The sequence below is a fragment of the Zophobas morio genome, unplaced genomic scaffold (genome assembly GCF_036711695.1).
Source record: "Zophobas morio isolate AGI-343-1 ecotype UQ-CSIRO unplaced genomic scaffold, CSIRO_AGI_Zmor_V1 ptg000002l, whole genome shotgun sequence".
NCBI lineage: Eukaryota > Metazoa > Arthropoda > Insecta > Coleoptera > Tenebrionidae > Zophobas > Zophobas morio.
The window spans coordinates 7,561,104-7,583,188 of record NW_026972107.1 but is presented as its reverse complement, the minus strand read 5'-3'; the positions used below and the strand labels follow the sequence as shown (position 1 = coordinate 7,583,188).

The window sequence follows — 22,085 nt, the reverse complement described above, 5'->3', positions numbered from 1 at the left end:
GACAGACAGACAGATGGAAACAGGAGATTACTTTGTGCTCTAAATAAAAAATCCAATTGCAATTATTTTAAGTCTCACAACGTACAAATCATTTTTATCATCAATACAACGAAAAATCAGAATAATTCTAACTCCCTTTGTGTTCTTTTATAGGCTGAATAATCCAAATATTTTAAAATCATTTGATATTCTCCAATCCCACTCAAGAATATTTTTATTTTTAATTAGAGACAAAAATCTGTCCAAAAGTCTCGCGTTACAAGTTTACAAAGAAAATCTTAAACCCGATATTGCAGCATTTTGACAAAACACCTGAATAATAGAAACTTTAATTTTGGTAGCTCTGAACACCATGTATTTTTTATGTTTCCAGAATAAAAAATCTTAAAACTAAGTTAGAAAGCTACAAGCCCCAAGTTTCAACAAGTTCTGAAACTTTGTCTGAAAAGAAATCTGAGTTAAAAAATTAACACTCAGACAAAGTTTTAAATTAACGGCATCTCGAAAATCTGAAAACTTTACATCCAGGACTTAATCTTTGTTGAAAAACTACTTTAACCTTCGAAGTACGCTCGATCCTGATTGTGTATCTAGTTCAAGGTTATAGTCACAGAACGTAAGCTTGCGCCATCTTCCGACAACTGTCGTAAAACATGAAGAGAAATCTACCCCGAACCAAAATTTAGTGTTATCAACTTTGCCGATTCAAGTTCAAGGCCTCGACATCCACCCCTTATGGTTGTAACTCACGCTTTCAACGGTCATTCCCACGGTCAAAAATAACCCGTCCTATTTTTAGCCCCCATTTGCATTGATTTGCATCCCCCAGTCACCCTTGGTAACAGTCAGCGCCGTCCCGTCATCCTGACGGCCTAATCAATGCTGTCAAAATTTTCGCACAATGGATAAACTTTAAATCCATACTTATCAATTCTCTCGGTCTGAAGACAATCGGTCTAGATTATTCGATCGCTCGGTAAATTTCCGCGCACCTTTCGCGCAGACTCTCCGCCAGCAAGGAAATCAAGAAACACCAAGCTTTAGAGTCATCGCCGGCCGGTGGTTTAGAAACATTAAGAAAAAATTTCAGCAGGGTACGAAAAAACTGGCGGGTACTATGGGATTGTGGCGACGCCTTCCAAGAGTCCCCTCGGAAAATAACTTCGACAGTGAGTAATAACAAGCGATAACCTACCTCAATATTGATCTTGACCTTTTGTATTTTTTATTTTGGTACCACTTATCGGACTGCTCGATTACGAGCTTTCCAAATGCACACACGCGCACCTGAAACCCGTGCTTTCGGTCAAACTAAAAAAAATCACCCATAGGGTCAAAATTTTTTGAACCATTTGAATAGTAGTTGTAGTACCACCCGAATATGTATTTTTTGATTTCTACCATCAAAAAATCGCGTTTTTATTTCAATTTGATGCTCAAAAATTGTCGCGGGAACTTTTTGTCCGGAAATGCATGAGTTAACCACCTGTAATAAGATAAGTGGTAAATGTCCCGTGGAACGCCCTTTATTGGCCTTATTAACATTGAGGGTTGTTCGGGATTTGCCAGCGTGCGCATGAATGCAGAAATTCATCATCCCTTCAGTTTAGGGCTGGACTCGACTCCTGCTTCGGCTCGACCTGTTGAACCTGCGAAAATCAGCAGGAGGCCACTAGTTTGTGGGTCAGATCTAGTTTTCGCTGTTGTAGTAGTCATATGGGATATGATATTGTCAGTGGGTGGTGGAGGGGCGGGTGAGTTATGTCTGTGATGATCACGTGCCGGCGTTGTGTATCTACCCAAAAATGCTAGGAACTTTGTATTTATGGATTTTTCTAGAGAGAACGAAATTGTATAACAGTGATTTATGATAACGGGGATTGTAACGTTTGTTTATTTTCGTGATTAGTTGTACTTCTGTTCTGTGAGATTGCGTAACGAGTGTTTGTATTCTGTAACGTTTGTTTTTTTCTAAATTGGCCACCGACTGTTTATTGTCGTTAGTTTCGGCTTTTTTGACACGTTATTAAATTAGCGTCGGAATCACATGCGATGTTTATATTTTCACGACGTTAATGGCGCCTCACTCGTTTCTTATTGAATGCAAATATTGACCGAGCAAATATTTTCCCAATACTTACAGGCAATTATATTGGACTTGGGGGTCAATATTGGATGAGCTCTTTATAAGTGTAACATGTGTAGGTCGGGCGGTTTATTTTATGTTTTTATCATGAAACGAACTGAGTTAGAAGACGCAGGGAATTTGTTCTTACGATCAGTGTTCAAAATGAAGTGTTCTTTCTGAATTGAGCAGTCAAAACTTTCTCGTTAACGATGTTTTGAATACGAATTAGCCTTGATCAGAACGTGATAAATGAAGTCTGCCATTGACGAATTTATCTGTATGATAATTTTTATAAATTTTGCGGTCTGATGAAGGTTAAAATCGTAACCGAAACATCACGTTCGTTAAACATTACTTTTTAGAACCCGGCAGGTCCCGCAAACAAGGAATCGATTTATAAACACGGTTTCAGTATGCTTAAATTATATATCGTGCATGTGTCAATTTTTTGATTAGTCGTTCATCAACCGTGTTTTTTTCTAGTATACTGTAAGTATAAATTTAATAAATATAATTATTATTTGAATTGTTATCAGTGGATATTTTCGTTTGCAAGAAAAAAATTAAAAACTGCTGCAACGTTTGGTTGAAATTCAAGGTTAAAATGATGAACTAATTTTATCGTTAATTGAAAATGGCGTAATTAGTGGCTCACTAAATGCATACAATGTTTATAACACACTTAAATAAACCTAACACTATTAACTTAGTATATTGTTTTTTCCTGGAAAATGTATAGTCCACTGGCTTTAGAATGGCGAGTTATTAAAATTTTTTGGCGGAATATATATGTACAATAAAAAAATATATATAGTTTAGTAAATTCAGCCACAATATTCCCTGTTTATAACGCTAGTACTCCAAAATGGAAATCAATTTTCATTGGATGTATTGGTCTTGGATTCGAAAAAAAAATCTTTCAGTTTTCGAAAACTTGTTGCTTGGTAACAATACGGTGTGGTGGGGAGGACAGCTATTATCTAAAGGAACGTGTTCGAGAAAGTTATGAGATAAAATTAAAAGCCGTTTATCAATATAAGCGCAGTATTTACTCGGAAAATGTTTCCATTTGAAAATAGAGCATTAGGTGAAAAATATTTATTAAAAATATGACGGAATGCATCTATTACGAATGTATATTTATTCTAGTACTTTTCTAGCACTGATTTTATTTGTGTTATACAATTTTCTCAGAACGTTGTGTTTTGTGTTTATAACGTAATCTTTTAGAATTCAGTTCAATTCTTCCACGGTAAAATTTCCATCTTCTTGATAAACATTTATGGAATATTACACGTTTCACTTATTCCGATACTTGTGAATGCATTTGTTAATTAATTCTGTTTATTTTTATTTACAGTGAAACGTAAAAGTGCCTTTAAAGTGATGTTTTTTGAAAGAACAAATGTTTATATTATGCTATTGTGAGTAATTGACTTTTTTCTTACGTTTCTTGCGCAAATTTGGATGCTTCAGGGAAAATTTTAAGGCGTCTTCATAATCCACAAGTATTTAAGTATGTAACGGCAACGAGAGAACAATTTTTTTCGTCCTTTAGGGGTCCTAAAATGTCGAGAAAACATGAAAGTAAAAATACTTAAAAAATTAATCGTGACGCTACTTTAATGGATTTTACACAGTATGACTAGGAGTAAATTGATTTTAATGGACCTTTGTACATGGAAAATTATTTAAGGAAATGATATCTATATTTTGTGGGAAGTCATCAGTTTCTTTAAATTTTTAAAAGAGGTAGTGGGATGTTCGGACAAGAAGTAAAAGATCCTTGAGGTTATCAGTGAAAATGTTGATAAAATAAGCTAAAAGAATGTTGTCTTAGAAATTTATGTGGCTGGTTTTCTCTCTTTTATATATTTTTATACACAACTTCGTATTCTGGTTACATTTTTTTAACACAAATATTGTAAAATCAAGAAGTTACAGTTTATTAAGTATATCTTAAAATGTAAAATCAAAAAAATTGAAAAACTTGAGGGAAAGTGAAAAAATCGACAATTGAAAAATCGAGAACTCGAGAAATTAAAAAATCGAGAAGTAAAAAATCTACAAATCGGAAAGTAAAAAAATTGTGAAGTCTAAAAACTGGGGAGTGTAAAAATCGAAAAATCACAAATCAAAAACTAGAAAGATTGAAAATTCCAATTTCGAAAATCAAAAACTCGAGAAATAAAAAATCGGACAGTAAAAAAATCAAAATTGAAATATCGCAAAATCAAAAATTGGAGAATGGAAAAATTGATAAATCGAATTTTCAAAAGTCAGAAATTCGAAAAATCAAAAATTCGGACAATTGAAAATGAAAGAATTGAAAAATTAAAAAATCAAAAAGGAAACAAATAGAAAATTCGATTATCGAAAACTCGAAAATTCGATGAATCAAACATTCCATAAAACAAAAATCTGATAAATCGGACAACTTAAAATTCGAAAAACTAAAAATTGAAAATTAAAAAACCGAAAAATCGGAAACTGTATAATCGAACATTCGAAGTCAAAAATCAAAGAATCGAGAAGTAAAAAACTTGAAAAATCGAAAAACTCAAGAACGGAATTGAAAATTTGACATATCGAAAAAAAAAATTGGTCTAAAGAGTTTAGACAGTACTTCCCTCGCTGTCGGAAACGTGACTGTATGCCTATTATGTTTTTTTTTCGCAGTGGATTTCAAAGAATTCGGTTTTGTAGTTCCTGAGTAAATCAATAAAATAAATTTACGCATTCATTAATTTTTTTGAGTCACCCTGTACATTCAGATCCAAAAAATATGAATGGAGTGATAGATCACAAGTACAGACTCATCATATTTTGTACATTTTAGATACGATTTATTCGGCAAACTTTTGAGTTGACGTCATCAAGTTTTTGGAGGGGATAAGCAAATATATTTTGACTAAACATTTATTATGCTCTTTATAACCTTAAAATATCTGCAAGATGTCAGAGCATTCCGTTTTGTAGTTCCTGATTAAATCAATAAAATATATTTACGCATTCATTAATTTTTTTGAGTCACTCTGTATATGCAAATCCAAAAAATATGAATGGAGTGATAAATGACAAGTACAGGCTCATCATATTTTGTACATTTTAGATATGATTTATTCGGCAAACTTTCGAGCTGACGTCATCAAGTTTTTGGAGGGATAAGCAAATATATTTTGACTAAATATTTATTATGCTCTTTATGACCTTAAAACATCTGCAAGATTTCAGAGCATTCGGTTTTGTAGTTCCTGATTAAATCAATAAAATATATTTACGCATTCATTAATTTTTTTGAGTCACCCTGTATATGCAAATCCAAAAAATATGAATGGAGTGATAGATCACAAGTACAGACTCATCATATTTTGTACATTTTAGATATGATTTATTCCACAAACTTTTGAGCTGACGTCATCAAGTTTTTGGAGGGGATAAGCAAATATTTTTTGACTAAAGATTTATGATGCTCTTTATAGCCTTAAAATATCTGCAACATTTCAAAGCATTCTGGTTAGCAGATTAAAAATTAAATTTCAAAATGTTGTTTTATAATTTTGATTTTTTTTCCAAAAATCTGGACGTTTCGGGTGAAAAGTCGATTCAGAGTTGTAAACTACATGTGTAGGACTATGTTATTTTATACAATTGAAAACCCATTTACTATGTACAATTTTGAAGTGACGTCATCGCATTAGTGGTGGGGATGATTAGACAAATTTTGGTTAGCGTTTTACCATCTACATGATATTCTTAATATAAGTACAAAATTTCACAACAATCGGTCGAGTACTTTTGGAGATTATCTGTCTAATAAAATCCGGGACAACAGACGGACAGACGGACGGACAGACAGACGGAAATTGGAGACCTATTTCTTCGTCTTCTAGGGGTCATGAAAGATCGAGAAAACGTAAAAGTAGAGAGTCGGCCGACGGACTCGATTACAATACTTCCTTTGCTTACGCTCGGGACGTAAAAATTGGAAAATCTAAAAATTGACGAATATAAAAAATTGGAAAAATCACAAATCGAAAGTTAGTAAGATTGAAAATTCCAGTTTCGAAATTCAAAAACTCGAGAAATAAAAAAATCGGAAAGTAAAAAATTGAAAATTCGAATATCCAAAAATCCAAAATGAAAAAAAAAATTAAAATCGAAGAATGGAAAAATTAAAAATCGAATTTTTAAAAATCAAAATCGAAAATTTGACAAATGGAAAATTCAAAAATCGAACATTTGAAAAATTGAAGAATTGAGAAATCAAAAAGAAAACAAATTGAATATTCGAGTATGGAAAAATTGAAAATTCAATTATACCAAAAAATAAAAATTCGATAAATCCGAAAGCCTAAAATTCGAAAAACTAAAAATTGAAAATTAAAAAACCGAAAAATCGGAAACTAAAATCGAACATTCGAAGTCAAAAATCAAAGAATCGAGAAGTAAAAAACTTGAAAAATCGAAAAACTCAAGAACTGAATTGAAAATGTGAGATATCGAAAAGAACAAAAAACTGGAAAATGTAAAAATTGACGAATATAAAAAATTGGAAAAATCACAGATCGAAAGTTAGTAAGATTGAAAATTCCAGTTTCGAAATTCAAAAACTCGAGAAATAAAAAAATCGGAAAGTAAAAAATTGAAAATTCGAATATCCACAAATCCAAAATAAAAAAAATCTAAAAATCGAAGAATGGAAAAATTATAAATCGGATTTTTAAAAATCAAAATCGAAAATTTGACAAATGGAAAATTCAAAAATCGAAAATTTGAAAAATTGAAGAATTGAGAAATCAAAAAGGAAACAAATTGAATATTCGAGTATGGAAAAATTGAAAATTCAATTATACCAAAAGACAAAAATTCGATAAATCCGAAAGCCTAAAATTCGAAAAACTAAAAATTGAAATTTAAAAAACCGAAAAATCAGAAACTGTAAAATCGAATATTCGAAGTCAAAAATCAAAGAATCGTGAAGTAAAAAACTTGAAAAATCGGAAAACTCAAGAACTGAATTGAAAATGTGAGATATCGAAAAGAACAAAAAACTGGAAAATCTAAAAACTGACGAATATAAAAAATTGGAAAAATCACAGATCGAAAGTTAGTGAAAGATTGAAAATTCCAGTTTCGAAATTCAAAAACTCGAGAAATAAAAAAATCGGAAAGAAAAAAAATTGAAATTTCGAATATCCAAAAATCCAAAATAAAAAAAATCTAAAAATCGAAGAATTGAAAAATTAAAAATCGGATTTTTAAAAATCAAAATCGAAAATTTGACAAATGGAAAATTCAAAAATCGAAAATTTGAAAAATTGAAGAAATGAGAAATCAAAAAGAAAACAAATCGAATATTCGAGTATGGAACAATTGAAAATTCAATTATACCAAAAAACAAAAATTCGATAAATCCGAAAGCCTAAAATTCGAAAAACTAAAAATTGAAAATTAAAAAACCGAAAAATCGGAAACTGTAAAATCGAACATTCGAAGTCAAAAATCAAAGAATCGAGAAGTAAAAAACTTGAAAAATCGAAAAACTCAAGAACGGAATTGAAAATTTGAGATATCGAAAAGAAAAAAAAATTGGAAAATCTAAAAATTGACGAATATAAAAAATTGGAACAATCACAGATCGAAAGTTAGTAAGATTGAAAATTCCAGTTTCGAAATTGAAAAACTCGAGAAATAAAAAAATCGGAAAGTAAAAAATTGAAAATTCGAATATCCAAAAATCCAAAATGAAAAAAAATTTTAAAATCGAATAATGGAAAAATTAAAAATCGAATTTTTAAAAATCAAAATCGAAAATTTGACAAAAATGGAAAATTCAAAAATCGAAAATTTGAAAAATTGAAGAATTGAGAAATCAAAAAGGAAACAAATTGAATATTCGAGTATGGAAAAATTGAAAATTCAATTATACCAAAAAACAAAAATTCGATAAATCCAAAAGCCTAAAATTCGAAAAACTAAAAATTGAAAATTAAAAAACCGGAAAATCGGAAACTGTAAAATCGAACATTCGAAGTCAAAAATCAAAGAATCGAGAAGTAAAAAACTTGAAAAATCGAAAAACTCAAGAACGGAATTGAAAATTTGAGATATCGAAAAGAAAAAAAATTGGAAAATCTAAAAATTGTCGAATATAAAAAATTGGAAAAATCACATATCGAAAGTTAGTAAGATTGAAAATTCCAGTTTCGAAATTCAAAAACTCGAGAAATAAAAAAATCGGAAAGTAAAAAATTGAAAATTCGAATATACAAAAATCCAAAATTAAAAAAAATCTAAAAATCGAAGACTTTAGAATTAGGAAAATTCTATAACTGAAACATCGAAAAACCTATATATCAAAAAAAAGAAACAGTAAATTCAAAATATCGAAAAATAGAGAAATCTGAAAATCGAAGGGTCGAGAAAAGTCGAAAAATCAAAAAATTATTCGAGGAATTGAAAATTTAAAAACGCCATAAATTGAAACATTGAAAAATCGAAAAATTTAAAAATCCAAGAATTTAAAAATTTCAAAAATGAAATATCAAAAAATTGACAATCGAGAGACTGAAAAACAGGGAAAATAAAAAAAAATTAAATAATCCCAGAACTGAGATATTGAAAAATTGAAAAATCAAAAGATCGAGAAGCAAAAAAATTGATCAATCGATAAATCAAAAAATAATAAAATCGAAGAAAAATTGAAGAATAAAAAAATTTAGGAAAATTCTATAACTAAAACATCGAAAAATCGATATATCAGAAAAAAAAAATCGTAAAATCTAAAAATTGGAAAGTTGAAAAATCAAAAACCTGAAAAATCGAAAAATTGAAGAATTGAAAATCTGAAAGTTGGACAATCGAGAAGTCGAGAGAGGGAAACATCCGAAAATCGAGACATCGAGAAATGGTCAAAAACCTGATAAATCGAAAAATTGAAGAATTGAAAATCTGAAAATTGAAAAATCGAGAAGTCGAGAGAGCGAAACATCCGAAAATCGAGAAATCGAGAAATGGTAAATTCAAAATACCGAAAAATAGAAAAATCTGAAAATCGAAGTCGAGAAAAGTCGAAAAATCAAAAAATTATTCGAGAAATCGAAAATTTAAAAACGCCAAAAATTGAAACATTGAAAAATCGAAAAATTTAAAAATCCAAAAATTTAAAAATTCCAAAAATGAAACATCGAAAAATTGACAATCGAGAAACTGAAAAACAGGAAAAATTAAATAATCCCAAAACTGAGATATTGAAAAATTGAAAAATCAAAAGATGGAGAAGCAAAAAAATTGAAAATTCCAAAAATTGAGAAAGAAAATTGTAAAATTTTGAAAATGTCGATGTCGACGACAAAAATTCAACAGGGATTCATGTTACTTTTTAAGATTTAAGTAACATTTATTCGAGAAAATTCTAAGCTGACATCAATTCTGAAGGGGGTTCATGAATTCATTGACGAATAAATTTTGGTTAACAATTTGCAATCCTTACGACAACCTTAAAACATTTGCAAGATTTCAGAGCATTCCCTTTTGCAGGTTTAAAGTTGAATTGGAAAATGTCCACAAACCTCAAATGTAGAAGTATCTTATTTTATAAAATTTAAATCACATTTACTGATAAAAAATTTTGGAGATGACGTCCGTAAGTAAAAATTGGGTTTGATTGTCACAAAATCTCCTAAACTATTTGCATAATTTTCGTTACACATTTTTTAAATGTACCAACTAATTTTAGTAGCGATTTAATTCTAGTTTTTCACCACAATTGTGAAACTCTTGAAAGCGTTTGAACAAATTTATTCATTTTAACTATACTAAAGTCCATAACTACAAATTGCCAGTATGTACCTACTACTTCAGAAATCTTGAGTGATTGTTCTCATCAATTGAAAAATCACGATTTTTAACTCGTCGCTGCCACCTACATATAAATTATAATTATCGCGCCTATAAATAACCGATTCAGGAAGCTTTCATATCGCTGCCACTCTTAATTTACCTAATATCACTCTTAAAATACACTCGCCATAAATCACTCCACCTGACTCCCTCGTCTTCGATCTCCTCAACCTGCAAATCTCTCCTCGTGTACAAACAACGCACCGATGCCTCATCACGATCCATCTCATGCCAATTAAAATACTCCCATCACGCTGCCACCTAGTGCTCCTAATCCGTCTAAGCCGCGTCCTTGACGCATATATCACGCTGATAACGACTGTTTTCATTTGCACCTGCGGCGGCGGTCCTTGGCGATCGACTTTATCACATGGACGTAATTTTCCTGCCAAGAAATGCGTGGGCACCAATTATTGATTCAATACTTCGCATGTGGTCAGTACTTGACAGGGCGAGGGTGTGATGTGATGGTCTAGGACATGGTCGACCAAGGCTACGATTCCATGGAAGACGCAAGTGGTAATGATGTGGTTTATCTGTTGTGTTACCGCGAATCGTGAGGACAAGGTCGTTGCAGGAACTTTGATACTAAAGGAGTTCCTGCGGAGATGGTTTATTTTTGGTTTGTGTTTGTTTGAAAGACAAGAAAAATATTGATGTTGTTTTAGATAGTTGGATGATAAAGAGGATGATTTATAAGTTTATTATGCCGGAGATGTGGTGGGGTTTACGATACGGTTGATTTTTGCGGCGGGCGTAATTGGTTCGTGGGTACTGGTGGTACCGGGAGCAGGCGGAACGACTTAAGTACCATGTGAATGGTTATTTTTATTGTTGTTGTTATTGTGATTTCGCTAGGTTTGACGCTACTGGTGTTAGATTTAGCTAAACCGTCAGAACAAAGGAAGTTATTTTTGTTTATCTTTTGTATACTCAAAAATTAAATAAGGTTCATTGTTATGTCACAATTGAATGAATGGGGTTGTAAACAGTCGGAAAATTTCCTTCAAAAGCCGGCTACAACTACACTATGATTGTCAGTTCTGTTTTTTCTTCACTTGTACTTCAGTGTTTAATGGTATGAAGTTATATCCACTTAACGAAGGTATAGTAAAAATAAATAGTTCGATTTAGTTACAGCTCGCTCATAAATACAAGTTAAATACTTGTTCGACGAAACAATAAAATCATTTATTCGTGTTTAAACGTGGTCGTAAACTACTACCTAGAAACATCTAAGTACTAAATTGAAACTTGATTTTAAAATATGCTTAGTTTAATTTTATTGTGTTATTTGTTAGTGGGATATAAATGACAAATTTCTTGTGTGGAAAATTTAACGAAAAAAGTGTTAGGAAATTATATTGTCTCGTTAGAGTTTGCTAGTTTTTTTTATCGATATGTGGTCATGAAGCGTGTGCAGTTGAAGTTGGCCATGGTCTGTGACATTTATATTTTACAAAGAATTTGTAAAAATATATTTCACACGTTTTCAGTCCCCAAAGGGTCAAATTTTGGGAAATCTCTTTGTGTATCTACGTCAAAGGGAAAACTACTCTTAAAAATTCAGGTTTCTAGGTGTAGGGATTTTAAAAAAATTATTTCAGCCCTTTTTACTTTTTTATTTTGGAGAAATTCCTTTTAAGGGTTGCTTACGCCGTAAGGGGAAGCCACCCTTAAACTTTCAGGTTTCCAGAGTTTGTCTAATCACTTTTATATATAAAAATTAATGGCACAATTAATTTTGAAATTCAAAGATATTTCAATTTTTGTAAGTGTATAGTGGCAAAATCGGCTGCGATTCTAAAATTTAAAAACCAAAACACGAAAAATCGAGAAATCAAAACTCCTAAATTTAAAAAATCGAAAAATCGAATATCCAAAAAGTAAAGATCGAAAAATCAAAAGATCGAGAAATCCAGAAGCCGAAAAATTAAAAATTGAAAAATTGATAAATCGGGAAATTGAACAATCAAAACATTGAAACATTCAAATCTCGATAAATCGAGAAATAAAAAAAATTAAAAATTCGAAGAATTAAAATATTGAGAAATCGAAAGATCAAAAGATCGAAAAATCGAAAAATTGAGATACCGAAGTAGACCAACATCGAAAAAACAAAATGTTAAAAGTTGAAAAAATGGAAAATCGAAAAATCTAAAAGCGGAAAAATGAAAAAACGAAAAATCGGAATATTGGAAAAACAGAAACCGAAATAGGCCAAAATAAACAACCGAAACGTTAAAAATTGAGAAACTCATAAATCGAGAAACTTGACAATCGAAATATCGAATCATCCAAATCTCGATAAGTCGGGAAATCAAAATATTGAAAAATCGAAAAATTTAAACAACGATAAATTAAAAAAACAAAAAATTCAAAAACCGAAAATCTAAAACCAGGAAGTCGAAAAATCTAATATTTTAAAAATTGAAAATTTAAAATATCCAAAAATTGATAAATCTAAAATTTAAAAATCGAAAAATTGAAAAATCAAAAACCTGAAAAACCGAAGAATTGAAGAACAATCGAAACAGTCGAAAGTCAAGAAATGGGAAAATCAAAACATCGATTAATTGAAAAATCGAAAAACTCAGAGCTTAGAAAAGTCAAAAATCCAAAATTGAAAAATGTAAAATTTAAAAAATCGAAAAATTGAAAAATAGATATGTCGGGGAATTGAAAATCGAAAAATCAAAATATCAAAAAATCGAAAAAATTAAAAATACAAAAATTTAAAATTTAAAAACCGAAAAACGAAAAATCGAGAAATCAACACTACTCAATTCAAAAATTGAAAAATTAAAAATTCGAAAGACCGAAATAGGCTAAAATCGAAAAGTTAATAATTGAGAAATTGATAAATCGAGAAATTGAATAGTGAAAACATTGAAACATCCAAATCTCTATAAATCGGGAAATCAGAAAATTTAAAAATTCTAAAAATTGAAAAATTGAAATATTGAGAAGTCGAAAGAAAATCAAAAGATCGAGAAATCGAAAAAATGGAAAAACTGAGAAACCGAAATAGGCCAAAATCAAAAATCGAAACGTTATACATTGAAAAACTCAAATCGAGAAACTTAACAATCAAAATATCGAAACATCCAAATCTCGATAAATCGGGATATCAAAACATTGAAAAAATCGAAACATTTAAAAAAATAAAAATTAAATAAAAAACAGAAAATCTAAAACCAGGAAGCCGAAAAATCGAAAACTTGAAAAATTGAAATATCGAAAAACTCAAATGAAAAATCGAGAAATAAAAAACTGAAAATTTTAAAACTTGAAAAATAAAAATATCGAAAAATTGATAAATCTAAAATTTAAAAATCGAAAAATTTAAAAATGTAAAAAGTAAAAAATCGACACATCGAAAAATCCAGAAGTCAAAAATCGAAAAGTCGAAGAATTGGGAAATCGAAAAATCAAAAAAGTGAAGTCGAAAAATCCAAACCTTCAAAAAAATCGAAAATTTGAAGAATCAAAAACCAGAAAAGTCGAAAAATTGAGGAATTGAAGAACAGGAAAATCTAAACAGTCGAAAGTCAAGAAATGCGAAAATCAAAACATCGATTAATTGAAAAATCGAAAAATTGAGAATTTAGAAAAGTCAAAAATTGAAAAATTGAAAAATCTAAATATTTAAAAATCGTAAAATTAAAGAAAAATAAAGACAAACATTGAACAACGTTAAGCTGAAACATCGGAAAATTGGGCAATGGAAAAATTGAAAATCGAGAAGCTGAAAAATTGAGAAATTGTAAAATCAAAAAATTGAATTAATAGTTCATCTGAAAAATCCCAAAACTGAAATTTCGAGAAACTTTAAAAATGAAAGAAAAGCTGAAAAACCTCAAAACTGAAGTATCCATCCAAAAACTGAAAAATTGAAAAATCAAAAAGTCAAAAGAGTGAAGTCGAAAAATCAAAACCTTAAAAAATTGAAAAATTGAAAAATCATAAACTTAAAAATTTGAAGAATGAAAAAAAAATCGAAAAACTGAGTCTATAAAAGTCAAAATTGAAAAATTGCGAAAATCAAATACTTAAAAATCGTTAAATTGAAGAGGAGAAATTTGGAAGAACGTAAAATTGAAACATCTGAAAACTGAGAAATCACTAAAGTGAAGTCAAAAAATGAAAATCTTAAATAATTGAAAAATTGAAAAATCAAAAACCTAAAAACTTGCAGAATTGAAGAAATGAAAAATCGAAAATTTGAAAGTTTATAAAAGTCAAATTTGAAAAATTGCAAAAAGCAAATATTAAAAATCGTAAAATTGAAGAGGAGAAAAATAGGAAGAACGTAGAATTGAAACAAAGGAAAATACAGAAATCAAAAAACTGAAAATTGAGAAATTGTAAAATCGAAAAATTTAAAAATTAAAGAAAACTGAGAAATCCCAAAAACTGAGCATCTAAAAGATTGAAAAATTGAAAAATTAAAAAATTAAAAAAGTGAAGTCGAAAAATCGAATCCTTAAAAAAATCGAAAAATTGAAAAATCAAAAAACTGAAAAATCGAAAAATTGAAGAATTTAGAAAAGTAAAAATTGAAAAATTGAAAAAACGTAAAACTGAAACATCGGAAAATTAGGAAATCGAAAAATTGAAAATCGAGAAATTGAGAAATTGTAAAATCGAAGAATTGAGAAATTGTAAAATCGAAAAATTGAATAATGAACAATCTCAAAAATCTCAAAACTGAAATTTCGAAAAATTGAAAAAATAAAGAAAAGCCGTAGAATGAAAAAACTGAAAAAACTGAAAAATCCAAAAACTGAGAAATTAAAAATCTGAAGAATTGAGAAATCAAAAAGTCAGAAAAGTGAAGTCGAAAAATTGAAGAATCGAAGAAATTCAAAATCGAAAAAGTGAGAGTTTATGAAAGTTAAATTTGAAAAATTGCAACAACCAAAGATTTAATAATTGTAAAACTGAAGAGGAGAAGAATTAGAAAAAGGTAAAATTGAAATATCGGGAAATTGAGAAATCGAAAACTTGAATAATAAATAAGCTGAAAAATCCCAGAAATGGAATTTCGAAAAATTGAAAAACGTAAGAAACACTGAAAAATCCCAAAATTGAAACCTCCAAAAACTGAGAAATTAAAAAATTGAAAAATCCAAATATTTAAAAATCGTAAAATCGAAGGGAAGAAAAACTGCAAAAACTTTAATATAAAAAATAAATAAAAATTCAAAAGATAAAAATAACTACACTTTTCCGAAAAAAATCTATTGCAAGATAACAATTCCAACAGTATTGTTAATTTGCGGAATTTTGCTAGTACCAAACGTAATTAAAGAATTATTTCTTAATTAAACAAAAAATAGTTGCATGTCAATAATTAACACATGCACCTAGCAAAATGTTGATTTATTCGTTGTGAAGTGCGACCAAGCAATTCTTTCCCGTAGAAATTATGGTCGAAACCGGTTAGCATGTGTGTCAGATCACGGAACATGGCTCATAGATTTAATCGTTTCTTAACGCTTAGAGTCGACATTAGCCTGAGTGCACTCTGGTCTGTAGATCAAATAAGTTATCAGGCAACGGAATACAGTTTATAGTAGATACTGTAAGTCGAGTGAGTTTTAACTGTCCAGAGTGTTCTGTTTTCAAGATGTAACACACAACTTAGTTTTTTTTTTTAATGAAATATCGTATATATTTTTACAAGTTGTGATTGATTGTTCGATATTTCAGTATTTTCAAATAGAACACTGTATTTTATTACCGTATTTTATTCTATTTTTTTGTTCCCTCTCTTTTTTCTATATTTAAAGTTGATAGTTACTGCAATTTTTTTACTTTTTTAAGCCATACAACGTATTCAAAGAATGGGAACAAAAAATACAGTAAGATGCAGTAATAAATTACAGAGTGTTACTCTGTATAATAAAATTTAATTTAATTGGTACCACAACAAAGTGCGTACCTTTATGTATCCCCTCACAAAATATTTTAAGACAGACTTTAAAAGTAACCTCATTGCGATTTGTTGAAAATAAACTGTGCTTATAATGCCTAGGAAGAAGCTAATGAGAATACGAAAAAATATATGGGATGTTCTATTAAAAAAAGGTGCGTGTTATTCCTCAAAAACAACATGCACTTTGTTAGATTTATTATGAACTCTCAAGAACTCGTATAAAGTTTTGCACTTGATTTTGATTTTACATTTAATCGATACGAATATTTGTTTTTATGCCATAGTTTCAGTTTTGAAATAGTGAATATTTGGTGCTAAATGTTTCGATGGTTTTATTTCAGTAGTAAACACTTGACCAAACTCATCAAAGGGAAGATAAACTAGGACAATTAAGTTTCTGTGAGTTGTGGTATTCATTATTAGAATCATCATTTTAAGAGATTGTGTTCATTATCTCAGAGCAAGAACTATAGCTGCTGTGGATATCACAACTCAAATTTATAACACACAAAACAAGCTATTTGGCTACATTCCGTCCCCAGAAAATTAATATCGTTTTATGTCGTGCTGTTTCGCCTAGTTTTCAGTTTCAATTTATTTTTTGTAGTTATCTAATCTTTTTCTAACCTAATCTGGCTTTTTCTTTACTGTGTTCCATTTGTATTAGTTTTTTGTCGCCAATAAATATATTTAATTTTATTTTTATATGCACTTGTCGCGTCAAACAGATAATTATAAATAAATTCAGTGGCGCCTCTTAAAATTGTTGATCTTTCAACTACAAACTATGTGCATTCGCACTCAATTCCTGAATTAGACGCAAAACTTTCCACTCGGGTTCTTGCCTAATAACATCACAATTCGGCCAGTCAAAGAACTGTTTCATTGTATATGCTGACTAATCGTTTCTCACCACCATACATTTCTCCCGCTTGACTCACTCCAACACATGTAGTTCTACATCATAATCCAAATACCATAAACAACATTTATGAGATAAGCAACAGTAATAATGGCTAACAACATCATTATACTTAATTCATCCCCGATAATAATAACATAAAACATCGTTAATCCCCGTATATAATGTAGGAAAACTCCTTCAATCAAGTTATATATCCCCTTTGAGGGTTAAATGCATGCAGTAATGTAGTGGTGGTCGGGTTATAAACTTGTTCCTTATCGAACTTGGGACGTTCTTGTCCAATATGCATGGGAAAACTCTTGTTGTAGCGATATTTGCGGAATCCGAGATCGGTACTAAGTTTGCAGAGCCAGAATTGGGGTAGCTTTGGTAGCATGTGGATTTTCACTCGGATTGCGGATTAAGCTCACTCGGAGGGTTTAGCAGAGGGTGGAGAGTCTCGAGCAAGTCCATTAAAACAGATCAAAGACTCTCTAATTGTGTTTCTAATAGCGCAGTCGTTAAAAATAGCTCGTACACACACTTGTTTTTTTAAATCGTATTAGGCCACGAAGCCTCCCTTGGAACTGTTTTTTGGTAATAGCACGTGTAGATCTGTGGCGAAATATAAATAACACAGCAAAAATAGCCGTTGCAAAACATGGCCCGTGGCTAAAATTATCTTGACGTGTCAATAATTCCATAAAGCAACCTGAAAAATGCGATAACTCTCTTACGTAAGGGGGTAACGTCTGCCTAATTTTTCTCGTCGTTATCCAACAAACACGGATAACGTGTGCCGTCTTCTCTGCCCTCCAGCGTGTACTTGATAATCACGCCACCGTTCGTGGTTGCAATTCGGGTCGGTTCGCCACTGACGTCAATCGTCGACCTTAAAACCCCAGCATCTTTTTTCGAGACAACAAGAGGGTCCTCGTCGGCGAGAATCTTCTTAATGAGGCCCAATCCTCTCCCCGTATTTATACCAAGAGGAAAGTGAGCCAGTTCGGGGCGGTTGGTGTCGAAATGAACTCGTTTCCGCCGAGAACATTAGAAAAAATCGTAAACAAATATGTAGGAAAACACAAGATTGAATGTCGATTGACCACCAAGACACGATAAACTGTTGACCCTTTGCGTCCGTGTAAAGACGATCTTTGTCCATTTTCAATTTAAAACCGTAACGCTTTATATTTTATTCAGTGCGTATCACATCGCATTGTAAATAACATCGGAGATTTGTTTACTTTTCGGACGATGTCTTTTTGATAATTGAGTTTGTTTTGCTCCATTTTCTGAATTGTTCGCTATGACCGTAGATGTCGTTTCCTCCTCCGGGAGCATGATAGTGGTGTCCAACCGCTTGCCCTTCGTGCTGCAGAGGAACGCAGAGGGGAAGCTCGTCCGGAAGGCTAGGTAACACCCTTCCAACCCTTTGAACAATAATAAATTGAGTAAATTCAAGTGCTGGGGGCTTGGTGACGGCTGTCGCTCCGGTTGTTATCAACGGCAGCGGACTATGGGTAGGATGGCCCGGATTGCACCTCGCTAACCCGAACGAACCCATCCCGGAGTCGGACCCGGATGACATAACTCCAACAGCCGGTCTGCGATCCGAGAAGGTAAAACTCAATAGCGTCCTCCCCATATTTAACAAAATTTTCAGGTGGTGGCGGTCCAGATAGACCCGGTGGTCTTCGATTCCTACTACAATGGTTGTTGCAACGCCACCTTCTGGCCGTTGTTCCACTCCATGCCGGATCGAGCCACCTTCAAAAGAGAGCACTGGCACAACTACACCACCGCCAATAAAGAATTCGCCAATTGTACAATGAAAGCGTTGACGTCTTTACCGAGGAGGACCGGTAACGATGTCCCTCTAATCTGGATCCACGACTACCACCTAATGCTGGCGGCTAATTGGGTCCGACAAGGAGCAGAAGAAGAAGGTATCATGTGCAAACTGGGATTCTTCCTCCATATCCCGTTCCCACCATGGGACATCTTCCGGCTATTCCCCTGGGGGGACGAAATTCTCCAAGGAATGCTAGCCTGCGACATGGTCGGCTTCCACATCACCGACTACTGCCTCAACTTCGTTGATTGTTGCCAAAGAAACCTAGGTTGTCGCGTCGATAGGAAAAATCTTTTAGTAGAACACGGAGGGAGGTCCGTACGAGTACGACCCCTTCCAATCGGGATTCCGTTTGAACGCTTCGTCGAACTGTCCGAAAAAGCGCCCAAGGTTCTATCCACTAACCAGAAGATAGTTTTGGGGGTGGATCGGTTAGACTACACCAAAGGACTGGTGCATAGATTGTTAGCTTTCGAGAAGTTGCTCGAGAACCACCCCCAGCACAAAGAAAACGTCTCACTTTTGCAGATCTCGGTTCCCTCGCGCACTGACGTTAAAGAATACCAAGAGTTGAAAGAAGAGATGGACCAGTTGGTGGGAAGGATCAACGGGAAGTTTACAACCCCGAACTGGTCACCCATTCGTTACATTTATGGATGTGTGAGTCAAGACGAACTTGCAGCATTTTATAGAGATAGTGCTGTAGGTCTTGTCACGCCTCTGCGTGACGGGATGAATTTAGTAGCCAAAGAGTTTGTAGCGTGCCAAATTAACACACCACCAGGGGTACTGATAGTGTCGCCGTTCGCCGGTGCTGGAGAAACCATGCATGAGGCTTTAATTTGCAACCCATACGAGATCAACGACGCTTCTGAGGTTATCCACCGCGCGTTGACGATGCCAGAGGACGAACGAATCCTCCGCATGAACTACCTGCGACGACGGGAGAAACTGAACGACGTTAACTACTGGACAAAGTCGTTCCTGTCAGCTATGGGTTCGTTGCTAACTCAAGAAGACCACGACGATATTGGTACTACGTCAATGCCCGCAGTCACTCTAGACGATTTCGATGAATACCTAGCCAAGTGAGTACCACTATCGTCCAACAACCCTAATACCTGAGTTACGTTTCAGGTACATTGGAAACACCCACAAGTTGGCGCTTCTACTCGACTACGACGGCACTCTCGCCCCCATCGCTCCTCACCCGGACCTTGCTATAATCCCCCCCGAGACGAAAAACGTCCTCCAAAGACTGTCAAACATATCCGACGTATACATTGCGATTATTTCAGGGCGCAACGTCAATAACGTTAAGCAGATGGTAGGGATTGAGGGTATAACGTACGCCGGGAACCACGGTTTGGAGATCCTCCACCCCGACGGTACCAAGTTCGTTCACCCCATGCCCACTGAGTTCCACGACAGGGTCGGGGAACTACTGCGCCAACTCCAAGAGAGCGTATGCAAAGACGGCGCATGGGTCGAGAATAAAGGGGCCCTTCTGACTTTCCATTTTAGAGAGACTCCGTCGCATTTAAGATCACGCCTGGCTGAAGAAGCCAAGCGTTTGATCGAAGAAGCAGGGTTTAAAGCCGGGAAGGCACATTGTGCGATTGAGGCCAAACCTCCAGTTCAGTGGAACAAGGGTAGGGCTTCTATTTATATCCTGAGGACGGCGTTCGGGGTAGATTGGAGCGAAAGGATCAGGATTATTTATGCAGGGGATGATACGACGGATGAGGACGCTATGCTGGTATGTATTGGTTTGTGTGGGACTGGTGGGGTGAAAGTTTTTTTTTTTTGTAGGCGTTGAAGGGTATGGCTGCCACGTTCAGGGTGACTTCTTCGTCGATTGTGAAAACTTCGGCTGAGCGACGTTTACCATCCACGGATTCGGTGTTGACCATGTTGAAGTGGGTGGAACGACATTTGAGTCGCAGGAAACCCAGCATAGATCCTAGTAACTATCGAAGGAACTCGCTTGCCAAGCAAGGGGCGGTGCAGATGGAGATGTCTTTCATGCGGAGTGGCCAGGCGGAGGAGCACAAAAATGGAAGTGCCACAAGGCTTTCAACTGATTCGACGAACTAATTTAGTAGCAGATTAGGTAGTAATAAATGTAACCCAGAAGACTCGAAATGTACCTACCAGAGATATTTTTTGAATGTGTTAAGACACAATTTTTGTCAATATCGACGTAGAACATACTAGCTGATAGTTTCGTATGTTTTGTACTTTGTATATTTTTTAAGATGCAGTTTTATTTATTTTATTAAAAGTCTCGCTGGATATATGAGAAAACGGCGCATAAGTGCGCTGATCTGTTATTTTATGTAATGAGTGTTTAATAAATTCCTGTAAAGAATGCGATGTTTTATTTAGTCATTCGTGATGATGAGTATCAAGTGACCTGGTTTGTACGTGTGGTACGAAAGTAGAAACCTGTAGTTGTTGGTGACGGGTTTGAGAGTCTGGCACAGAGGTGGCGCGAGGTTTAACTTTCGCACTTACGCAGCTACTTACCAACCTCGAACTGGTTTACATTTTGCGGTTCGTGCTCGCTCGAAAGTTGCAAAGAAAAATGTGCAACTGTGGCAAGTCAGGTGAGTTGGAAATTATTCGAATAAGGTTGAAGCCGGTTAGGAAGTTCGTAAGCGATTTCGAGTGATGGTGAAAGCAATTAATAAAACACGAACCGTTGAAAAGAATAGTTCCCTCCAGCGTAGATGCATTATTTATGAGAATTTTGTTATTATTTAGGAACGTCGTGTGGTTATAATAAGAATTTTAGATGTTTCTAGACTATTTTAGGAAGGCATTTCTTTTTGATGCCATGATTTAATAATATCCGGGCACAAAGAAGTCGCCGAGGGGTGGGATTAGTAATTTTAAAAGAAACGACCGACGTCTTGGTGGTTGTTCGGCTTCGTTAGGCGGCGGATGGCGGGTGACGTTATCCTGGGAAATAATTTACGGTTTTTCTTCATAAGTGAGAAATAATTTAAGGGTTTGGTCCTCTATAAATTCACTTTTTCAATCAGAGAGTCTTTATTTTCAGCGAAATCGGCGAGGAATCTAAAACAAGTCCATAAATCAAAATCCAATCAGAAAAACCAATCAATATGAGGAGAAAGAAAAAACTGTCAGATATCTCATCAGACCCAGACCGGAACATAAAAATATCCAGATTTGGAAAAGGAGAGCGTCAGCCGTTAACTCGATATTCTTATTACGCCCTATCTAGATGCAATATGATAGAGTGGAGTCTTAAAAACCAGCCAGCGGCCTGCCGTAATATCTCTGTCTTTGACAGGCGATCTGTTACGCTGATACAGAGACCGTAGCA

The 22,085-nt window shown here is 33.4% G+C and overlaps 1 protein-coding gene across 5 annotated transcripts; it reads left to right on the top strand.

Annotated features, from left to right (window-relative positions):
- Nucleotides 1–905: 905 nt before the first annotated feature.
- On the top strand, nucleotides 906–21,104 carry LOC135126490 (uncharacterized). Of its 5 annotated transcripts, none has more exons than XM_064052519.1 (6): nucleotides 906–1,169; nucleotides 18,198–18,294; nucleotides 18,344–18,500; nucleotides 18,545–19,821; nucleotides 19,871–20,492; nucleotides 20,546–21,104. In XM_064052519.1, exons 1-6 carry the CDS (start codon nucleotides 1,118–1,120, stop codon nucleotides 20,828–20,830), a joined length of 2,490 nt encoding a protein of 829 aa, XP_063908589.1. In that variant the 5' UTR covers nucleotides 906–1,117; the 3' UTR covers nucleotides 20,831–21,104. The 5 variants fall into 5 exon arrangements, with proteins under 5 accessions (XP_063908589.1, XP_063908610.1, XP_063908594.1 ...); XM_064052540.1 differs by lacking the exon at nucleotides 906–1,169 and adding an exon at nucleotides 2,597–2,617; XM_064052524.1 differs by lacking the exon at nucleotides 906–1,169 and adding an exon at nucleotides 10,011–10,552.
- Nucleotides 21,105–22,085: the final 981 nt, after the last annotated feature.